At 44.9% G+C, this 10,591-nt stretch overlaps 1 protein-coding gene across 1 annotated transcript in view; it reads right to left on the bottom strand.

Annotated features, from left to right (window-relative positions):
* Positions 1-1,711: 1,711 nt before the first annotated feature.
* Positions 1,712-10,591, bottom strand: part of LOC125718455 (cAMP-specific 3',5'-cyclic phosphodiesterase 4A-like) — a 58,506-nt gene continuing 49,626 nt past the window's right edge. Inside the window, exons 16-32 of the mRNA XM_048992311.1 lie at positions 7,061-7,175; positions 6,537-6,653; positions 6,099-6,194; positions 5,950-6,007; positions 5,685-5,802; positions 5,171-5,300; positions 4,852-4,936; positions 4,685-4,763; positions 4,101-4,184; positions 3,821-4,006; positions 3,642-3,732; positions 3,467-3,536; positions 3,154-3,243; positions 2,683-2,757; positions 2,481-2,580; positions 2,082-2,255; positions 1,712-1,995 (exon numbers count right to left, since the gene is read on the bottom strand). Of these exons, the coding sequence (XP_048848268.1) occupies positions 2,100-2,255; positions 2,481-2,580; positions 2,683-2,757; positions 3,154-3,243; positions 3,467-3,536; positions 3,642-3,732; positions 3,821-4,006; positions 4,101-4,184; positions 4,685-4,763; positions 4,852-4,936; positions 5,171-5,300; positions 5,685-5,802; positions 5,950-6,007; positions 6,099-6,194; positions 6,537-6,653; positions 7,061-7,175 (1,650 nt within the window). The 3' untranslated portion in view covers positions 1,712-1,995; positions 2,082-2,099. The remainder of the gene's footprint in view (positions 1,996-2,081; positions 2,256-2,480; positions 2,581-2,682; positions 2,758-3,153; positions 3,244-3,466; positions 3,537-3,641; positions 3,733-3,820; positions 4,007-4,100; positions 4,185-4,684; positions 4,764-4,851; positions 4,937-5,170; positions 5,301-5,684; positions 5,803-5,949; positions 6,008-6,098; positions 6,195-6,536; positions 6,654-7,060; positions 7,176-10,591) is intronic.

The raw sequence follows: 10,591 nt of genomic DNA, 5'->3' as shown, positions 1-10,591 counted from the left end.
ATTCACGCGTTGATTAAGCGTTTTTGTGTCATTGAGATTAACATAGAGGACACACGTGGGTTGAAGACTCAACTCAGTTGCTTTTTATTGGGCACAAATTTTCAATAATTTTTGTCTCTTTATTTAAAAATAATTAGTTGCAGTTCTTAGTGTTTGCAGATTTTAGAGTTAGACTTTTATTTCAATCAAAATGTGTTCGATTGTGTTTGTAAAAGTCTGTGGTAGTTTTTGTTGCAACAAAAAAAAAATTAAACGTGAAAATATAAGATAGCGCCAACAAACTTGTACTATTTGGGCGACTTTAAACTTGTAGATTTAACTTATTGTTAACTTAAAACTATTTATTACTATTATTGCCTCGTATAAAAGTATGTTTTGTGTATATTTATGCTTTATTTCATTATATTTGCTAGTTTAAATGAGTTCTCAATTTTGCTGAAATGTGGCTATACCATATTTTTCTTTTATAAACGGGAATGAAAAAAAAAACATTCAGAAATATAACTTCGAAAAGTTATCCGTAGGCAGAGTGCACTGGTAAGGAAAACAAATTGGTGTGTAGACAACAAAAATGGCTTGATGTTATGTTTACTGCCTGTGTTCTGTTTGTCTTGTTACAAAAAAAAGAAAAAAAATCCTTTGATTTTTCTCATCTTTCATGTTGTATGGAATATCGATTCTGTCCAATCTTGCAACCACTTTATGAACCCCAAAAGCGGTGGTAAAATTCTGGGTCAGGACCACTTATCTGGACTTGTGTTTTCGGGAGTAGTGCTGTGCTCCTGCCGGAGAATTGAGATAACTGAGAGGAGAGGGAGGAGGTGGAGGATGGTTGTGGCCGGTAGGGGTCAGTGGTGTGTCTTTCTCACAACCATGTGCTTTCTATTTATTTGGGGAAAGAGCGAGTTCCTTTGCCATTTCTCTTATTTATTTATATATAGTTTTTCGGGGATAGTAACAAAAAAGGGAAAAACTACCAATCCAGATGGAAAACAAATGTCAGAAGAACAAAGCTAAATTCAACGGAAAAATTTTAACTTTGAACAAGATAAAGAACGATTCAAATAAATGAGACACCGGGGTAAAAAAAAAAAAAAACAAAATACACCTTTTGATTTAGCTTAGATTATCTATTACTGGGTATCATCTGAAGACGCTTGAAAACTTTTCATGGAATTGTTTGATTATTTGTACTTTTCTTGCGAGAAAAAAAAAATAAAAGTTACAAATCTTACTGGTCCTACACGCTTTTGTTTTGTGTGCCGGACGAAATACACACCAGACCTAGATGATCGCAGACCACACTGCACAGCCTACATAAATCACTACAGACAGGGCACTCACTCCGACCAATCAAAATGCAACGCTGCAGATTGGATGGAAGCAGCACTGCCCTCCTCTTAAGGCCACTGACAGTGATGGATGAACACAAAGCAGACCGCTGACAGTAAAGGATTATCAGAGTGAATTACTGTTCACATGGTACAGCAAACGGGCCCAGAAGTGACAGCGAACACTAATAACCCTGATGCAGTTCACTGCCTTTTATTATACATTTCAAAGCAAAAGACGCATTTGTAAATTAACCTCACGATTATACTCAGCAAATTGGTTTAGCTGAACTGTATAAATTTCCCCGAACCTACCATGCCGTGGGTAAAGCAGGTGCAACAGAGAATCAGAAATAAGGAAAGGAAAAGGCACACTCTGAGACCGGACACTTACAGTTTATTAGCAAGACATCTGTTTTTTTTTTTTTTGGGGGGGGGGGGTATGGGTATTTCACAGCAGTATCTTTATGGGTGGGCGTTTGTCGGTGGGAGGGGCAAGGAACGGACCCATCAGCTCAAAACCAGTGAGGAGAACAGTGCAAACCCAGCCGTGAGGATTTTCTTGTCAGGTCTAAATGAAGTAAGTGCTCAGGACATATCAAGAAGAGGGTATCAGGAGGTCTTGGAAAAGGAGGGCAGTGATCTGGTCCCATAGACCTGGGGGCTGAAAAGAGGGGGGGAGTATCAGCACACAGTTTGAGATGCTGGTGGTGAGTGAGTGCGCGTGTGCGCACATGAGCATGAGCTCACCTCTCCTCAGCAGCAGTTCTAGAACTCGTCATGGGGATCGGTCTCCGGGGCGACCGTCCCCAGGCTGGGAGGCTCCTGGCAAATGGCTGGAGTGGAGAACTCCATCAGGTACTCACAGCGGCTGGGCTCCGAGGTGGACAGTACCGCCGTCTCCTTCCCGCACGTGAGCTTCACCTGAGACGTGGACGCACAAACTCACGCAGGAGCTCCCCATCCCATAATGCTTCCCGAGTCCTTCAAAGGCACTTGTCGAATGCATTATAAATGTCCTTAGGAACATCAGTGATTACTGACATTTGCTCATCTGTGGAAACACTGGGTCCACTGCTCCCTTCCACCCCTTTTACCAAAATGTCCATTGGGCCAAAATCGATCCAAACTCATTGGTGTGAGACTAACCGTGGTGGACCTGTTCGGTCCCTGCCAGCAGCCCGTCCCATGGTCATACTTCATGGTGGAGTATTTGCTGCCCTCGGGTCCGGTCCAGGAGCCCCACGACCTACAGAAAGCAAGAGATCCAAAGCCGTGAAATAAACACAACACGTACGATCAGCGAATCGGCTCACAGCGCAGATGCTTGATTTGCTCCCCGGATCCTCACCCCAAGTTGGTTTCCGATCCACCGTATTTAGGCTTCTGGGATACGCGGTTGAAGGGACACAACCTGTAAACGTATCTGAAGACCAGAAAACATGGGATAAACTTGGGATCAATCACACACAAGCTAAAATCAGAATCAGTCTCTTGCCCGTGCGCACACACACACACACACGTTGCTCTACCTATCTAAATGGGGACCGTCCATTAATTTCTATGGGGAAAAACCTTAATCCCAATCACGACACCCTTAACCCCTACCCAGCCCTAACCTTAACCATAAGCAACCAACCAAAACACAAGACTTTTGGCACTTTTACTTTAATTGCATTCACAGATTTTTATAAAACTGAGGTTATCCTAACGGGGACCTGAAGAAGTGTCCCCAAAAATGATCTATGCAAACCCACACACACACACACACACACACACACACACACACACACACACACACACACACAATATAGGGACGTACTCATTGGTGGTCAGCTCATAGCACTGGCTGTAGAGGTAGGCAAACTCTGCACTGGGGCCGAAGTCAAACGAGATCTCCTTCTCGAGGCTCCTGAAGCAGAAACACCGACAAGATAACGTCACGGAGCTGCACGGGCACCATCCAATGAGGCTCAGCTGTCGATCACTGAGCTTCCCCCACCCGCCCCAAGAACCTCCACCCTGGGGCTGTCAAAGGTGTGAAAGAGAGGAAACCGAGGAGTTGGAGCTGGAGGGATGGTACAGTCAAGTGTTTTTGTGGTCTCTTTGGGTGGACGGGGTGTCAGACGACTCACTTGATCTGATCGTCAACTTCACGGAGGGACTTCTCTGCTGAATCAAACTCATCTCGGGCTTTCTGAGCAGCTGTAAGAAACACACAAAAAAAACTAAACAAAAAAACATACTTGAACAACACGCATGCATACACATGCACCTGCACACACACGGTGTGCACCCGGGACCACCCACCATCGATCAGCGCCTGCGTTTCCTCGTCATACGACGGCATGGCCCCATCACCGTCATCGCTGTGTTCTGCTGGCGGACCAGCAGGGGGCGCCTGTCAGTAAAACACCTCTTCGTTAGAGACCAGAGCTCAGGCATGTAGAGCAGGTCGCACACATTGGCCTGCAGAGGTGCCACGTCACCTTGTCGTCGTACTCCTCTGGAACGTCGTCATCGTCATCGTCCTCCTCCTCGTCATCCTCTTCGTCACCAGGGTCATCCTCGGGATAGGGTTGGTCCGCATCTTTCTCGGAATCCTTGCCGGAATCCTTGTCCTGGTCGAGCTCGGAGTCTTGGGGTTCTTGTGGTGGAGGAGGGGCTGGCTGGGACTGAGGACACCATACACAGTGAACACAAACGAACTTCTAACCAGAAGTCCGTTTCGCCACTTTTAGGTAAAAGGCCAGAAGACGGACCCCTGACCTCGGAAGCATATTTGTCCTTGATGTTACTCCAGACGTTCTGGAATCCAGCAGAGTCCACCTTGTCAGCTCCACTCAGCAGCCCCTGTTTCAAAAAACAACACCTCCCAAATTCCATTACCAAGCTACTGGTGTCGTTCGCAGTAACAGCAGGCAACAATCACAGAGGACTACAACTCCCAGAACCACCTACTTCAAAACACACCCACGATTAATGCTGCATTCCATTCACCTCAGATGTAGGAAGTGTAGGAATGACGTACTGGAACATGGTCAACTTGGGTGTGACAAGTCGGAAAGCCATTTAGCAAAACCAGGTCACTGTTAGCAATACCGGCTGATAACAGCAGATTACACGGCATTTTGCACAAACATCACAGCAACATGTCCACAGATAGCAGCTGGACATAACTGTGCGCGACTGATTTAATGAAACACAAGCAACGCGTAATTGCTGATAAACAGTATACAACTACAGCCTTCACTTCTGTGGATGTAGCCATCTTGAATTCCGACTTCCGAGTTCAAATAGAACGCAGCGTAAAATCAGTGCATGAGTGGAGGAATCGGGCGGAGGGGGGGCACCTGAGCTTCTGTGTCGGTCAAGGTGCCATCGCCATCGGGGTCTAGCTCTGGGTGGGTCTGTAGCTCGGGCACAGACACCCTGGGGGCCACAGGACACCAGGTCACACACAGTGGGAGACCCAGCACCAGCATTACACCCCCCCCCCCATGGCAAACCCAAGACTCACAGGCCATCTGCATCATCATCCAGCTCCAGGAACACCTCAGCCATCTTGGCCTTCTCCTTCTCCAGCTGGAGAGAAGCCTTTTGCGCTAAAACATTATGGCAGAAATAAATGTATGCAGGTCATTATAATGACCACAGACGGCTAAAACCCTGGGGGAAAGGATAGCCATAATTAAATGATTCTTTTTTTGATAATTAAACTATTTTAGGTGTTACTAATTAAGTATTACATGAGTCTGGCACATTATTAATGAGCTGGTAAAATACCTTGGAGGCCAGGATTTTGATGTAGCTCCAGTCATTTCACAGCCCGTGCTTACCCTCCCATGCCTTCAGGTGGCGCTCTTTGGCCTCTCTCTCTGGCTGCTCTGCGGTCTCCTTCACAGTCCGGAGTGCGTCCACCTTGTCCTCGTGCTCCTTCCTGCTGGCCTGCAGCTCGGACAGCTTGCCCTGTGGGGGGGGGGGGGGGGGGGGGGGCACCGCAGAGCTGTGAGGGGGTTTCATCTCTCATGTATTTTCAAGTACATGAGGAAGATGCAGCCTAGTGGCAAAGAGTGGTTAACAAGGCAACTGTTACGGAATCACAATTACATAATTCAGAGTAACTTTTTACTTAAAACAAATAAATAAAAATCTATGAGCATTGTAAATATATATATATCCAGCCTCACACTCGACTCCAGGTCCCTGCACGACCCTGACCAGGATCAGTGGTTGTTAGATAAATGGACAGAGAAACGACATTAATTGAGATTTACTATAATTGAAACTAATTTTCCAGCTAAATAATACATTTTTGTTCGGAGCTGAGGCAGCTCACGCTCTTGGCCTCACCTGCTTCTCCTGCAGGCCCCTCTTTGCCTCCTCGATCAGCTGCTGCTTCAGCAGAAAGCCCTCCCTCGTGACCTCCGCCATCTTCTCCAGGGTCTCCCTCTCCTTTTGGCCCAGCTCCCTGTTCGGCAGACGCGCCCTCATTAGGAACGTCCCCCGGCATAAAACTGGAAGGTGGGGCGGCCCGGCAGGCGGAGGGGGGGCGGGGTGGGGCGGCCCAGCAGGGGGAGGGGGGGCGGGGCGGCCCGGCAGGGGGAGCGGGACTCACCGGCAGGTGTTCTGACAGGAGGCCCCGCTGTTGTACTCGTCGGTCGTGTCACAGCAGTCTGATGCATAAGGACATCAGAGGTAGACTTTACGAAAGCAGAGCTATTTGGGAGTCACCGGGCGCCCAGATCATAACGTGGCCTGGCTTACCGCAGACGCCGTCATTGATCCGCGATGAAGGGATGAAGGTGGCCCGGAAGCCGCTGTTGGTACAGTGGAAGCTGCCGTTGGGGCAGGCTGCCGTACCTGGTGGACAGAATCATTTAAAAAAACCATTTATTAAATTGTCATTTAATGCTCAGCATGTCGCATTTTATAAACATATGAGCCACTTCCGGTTCATTCGCATTATATTGCGTCATGCAGTCAATTTTACCCAAATTTCTGGTTTCTATCACACAGACAGCAGGTGTTGCAGTAGTTGGCGATCAAATGTTTACATCTAAAAGAAAACAGCCGTAGAATGATACAGGACGCATTCGCACCGATATCAGTCTGTCAGGAAGCACATGACTGTCCTGTGTACAGATCACCTGAGCCGATGCGAGTCTGGCGTTTACAGCGGGAGCTCAATGCTAAACGAGGTACCTGGTTCATCGGAGCCGTCCTTGCAGTCGCAGTAGTCGTCATTGACGCGGTCGAAGGGGATGGTGCGGGAGCCGTCCAGGCAAGTGAAGGGCCGGCTCTCATCATAAAAGTGTCGATCTGTTCAAGGTCACGGAGCAACTGACACTGTGAGTTATGGGGGGCTGAGGGGGTCACGTGGCTTATTTATAAGATTTAATAATGAGGTCAGCACCTCATGCTGGCCACCTGAGGACAAAAACTCAAGCATCTATATCAGTAGGTGACATTTCACGCAAGAAATCTTAGGGAAAATCTATATTATTCCATCATAAACCTAAAATTAGCTACATAAGTGCATGTGTAGTTTGCAAACCCTACGGACCAATTAAAAGGCAATGAAACTGTTACACACATGTAAATGCGTGTGCAGACTTGTGCAGAATTGAAAATCTCACTCCGGCTTGCGGAGCAAAGCTGGCAACCCTGCGGTAGTAACGTTCATATTAAAGTAAAATTAGGTTGTGTATTAACTGGTAGCCACGTACTCTCCAGCGGGACCCCCCGAGGCCGGTGCACCTCCACCGCAGCCCCCAAGGCAGCGCCCAGGCTCACGATCAGAATCACTTGTAGCCGGAGCATCTTGCGGTCCGTCTGCAAACCCTGTTAGCAGGAAGGATGCGGCAGAAATCATTTTAACATGATATAACCGAAAGACCAAAAATGAATGTAGCTAAATCAAATTCCTATGAGATCATGTCCAAGCTGAATGTGGGGGTTCCATACTGATAAATAAACCTAAGCTAAAGATATATTACCCATTTAAACTGGAAACTGCCGTGCTGTAGCTTCCCTAAGACCGGAAACACTTCACTCACTCCGGTTAACAGCTACACTGCCTTATTTTATTCGAGCTGCATTTATTTTCTATAAAATCGTGAGTATACCCCATAATTCTCTGTGATATATGGACAATTTCGCTAGTATTTTCAGATGGATGGTGCTGCAAGCAGCATTAAGATAATGCCACCATTAGAAGACCATTATCTAAATGCAAATATACTGTACTGAGAAAAACTAAATTCTGCTTTATTTGTTCTCGTGTTTTTTCACGTTTACACATAGACGCATCTCTCCGGAACACAGGAAGAAAGCGCATTTTTTTGCCTAGGGCACGTACTGAAAGATCGGGGGTTTTATCAAAGCATGAACCCAGATCCAGAGGATATGCAAGATATAAATTATATATAATACAAACACTAACGTCATGCAGTCTCGTAAAAGTGCCGAAATATTTTATTACCTTATTCTTCGAGCCGTCTTATTAGAAAAACCCGTCCAACGTAGCGCATAAGTGTGTTCTCACCTGATTGGAGGAAAAAGGGAAACACGTGCGTCGCAAGAGGAAGTTCCTTGTGCATTATGGGATTTGTAATTTTAGTGAGCGTGTACCGGGTGTACAGTCCAAGGTCAAGGGTTTTTTTACTTCTCGCCTTTAAGCTTCATTACAACTATGTTATATATCTGTCCATACATTCTGATACATTTATTATGGAGAGAGTCGCTGGGAAGGGCCCAACCTGTTTTTGTTATGTGCAGTTATAAAGTCATAAAATATAAGACTATCGGTCCGCTGCGGCTCTCTTCATGTGAATGAAAAGAAAAACACATCGCCGCATCCTTGTTCGATTTTCGTCCCACATACGAAATCGGCATTCACGTATTCAAATACTTTATTAAACACTTATTCCTTGATATTCGGAAGCCAGAGCGACCGAAAGAAAATGCCGAACAAGTATATTTCTACATTTCACTAGAATTTTATTCCTAAAATCCTTTAGGCGCATCTTCGACGGTTTTCCTGAGCGAAACGAAGACGAAATCTTCTTTACCGAAACTCATTTTACCTAAAACATCAAAATGCATATCAGTCGCGTTTGCAGTTAAATAAATTAAATAATGAATAAATACGAAAAAAATAACAGACTTGGCCGCATGGCGGGGTAGTTTGTGCGGATGGTTTTGTGCTCAGCAGAAGCACAGGCGCTATCCTGTACATGCTGAAGATGAAATGATGTCAAATTTAATCTTGAAAGGAAAATACAAAACCAGGAATCGTATGCACACACTGTGTGGATAGCAGCTGTTGCATAAATGTCTTCATGCCTTTTATTTTATCTTTTTATTATAAAAATCATCCTTTATTTGTAGTTTTGACACACTTTACAGTACCGTACAGTGAAATCAAAGAAAAAATATACAGATATATCATTATTTCATATAGATATTAGCTTATTAGATGCATTTTATTCACAAAATGACACCTCAGTTCTCTCAAAAGAAAACCAAAATATTGTCATAAAAATAGAATAATAAAAAATAACAGGAACACATTTTACACATTAAAGCAGTATAATTTACAGATATTACAATCATCTTTAGGCTTTTTTGTAATTTTTTAAAGTCGTGAACAAGTAACACATGAGCAAAAGCTCAAATTCGACAAGTAGACCACAATTATGGAGGAACTCTGAAGTTAAGATCATGTGGGAACGCTAGAGTAAAACAATTATTTAAAAAAAGATGGCTAAGACGCGGTCCTCCGGGAGCACGGAGCTGGAGGGCGTGTCAACGCGAGACACCCGAGGGGTGCGTACTGCTAAGGACACGACGGACCTCCGCCCCCGACCACTCCCACACCTACCTTTCCCGTCCTTCGTGGCCCCGCCCTTGCGCAAGCTCCACCCACGCACCTACCTTTTCCATCCTTCGCCCCACCCACTTACTGCCATCACTCCAAACTCCTCCCACCTTCCACCCCCGACCTGCAGAGGATAAAGTGCTGATACAGAGAAAGTGTTTTGTGACTCCATCATCTTTGCTTTTTTTTTTTTTTTTTTTTAAGTTTTTTCTTCATTTTTTTTTTTACAAATTAAAAATACTCTGTTAAAGATCAGGAAAAGAGGGACAAGGACAGAGAGAATGAGGGTTCAGATGTCAATAATTAATCCCCATCTTATCACCAGACTGAAGAAAAAGACTGAATCTATAGTTATAGATGTTCACTGAAGTTATAGAGTTATTCATTTACAGTCTATTACAATATATACAAACAAGCAGTAATAAGGATACTATTCATATCAACCATAATAATTGAATAACTTCCATACCATTAAACCAAATAATACAAAAATAAAAAAGTACACAAACTGTCCAAATAAAAGTATTGTGGCATTTATCATGTCTTCTTTTCATAATTTAAAAAGAACATCAATAACTAATTAATTAATCAATCAATCAATTAATTATCGATTTGTAAGAAACAATTGCTACAGTATTGTGTTAAATGGCAATTTGTATATTCGTTTGTTTTTATAGCTCACAAGATAAACAGAAAAAGCCACAAAAGCACACAGCGACATTCCATAGAACGACAGGTGGGTACACATGGGATTGATCACCGTTCTGCCAATCACAGGCCAGTGGTGACCTCAGGGGTCCCGCCTCACCAATCACAGAGCCAGCGGTGACTCAGGCGTCCCATTCCACCAATCACAGACCTGCTCAGATAAGCTGAGCCACTGACCAGCTGAAAACAGATGGCCCACGATGTTATTTTCTCTACACACAGACGCGCGCACACACATGCACACCAAACACACACATCTACGAGATCGGCCTGACCTGCGATACACAGCCATGGAATAGAACTGATGGGAGTGAAGCTACACATTCCGACAAGAGATTTAGTCTCTAATGATTTATATTAGTAATCTAAGCATCATCTACGTGACAAGCCAGATAGGCTAACTCGTGCGGCAGTGATAGACAGAACTACTGATATTTGACAGACTAACATTTGCCAGACATTTTCGTCTTCCTTCTTCATCAGTAAATATAAGATCACCCCCCCCCCCCCACCGCACCGCTGTACCTGGGGGCTCATTAGAATGTGACAGGCTAACAGTCTCATGACATCACTGCAGTATCTTGGCACAGCATCCATGTTCACGTGGCTCGTGTCTGTCCTTCTTAAGCGGATATACACAACATGGCGAATAAACAGACTTATGCGTACA

This window comes from Brienomyrus brachyistius, chromosome 22 (genome assembly GCF_023856365.1).
Source record: "Brienomyrus brachyistius isolate T26 chromosome 22, BBRACH_0.4, whole genome shotgun sequence".
In the NCBI taxonomy this organism is placed as follows: domain Eukaryota; kingdom Metazoa; phylum Chordata; class Actinopteri; order Osteoglossiformes; family Mormyridae; genus Brienomyrus; species Brienomyrus brachyistius.
This window is presented reverse-complemented; position numbering and strand designations above follow the sequence as displayed.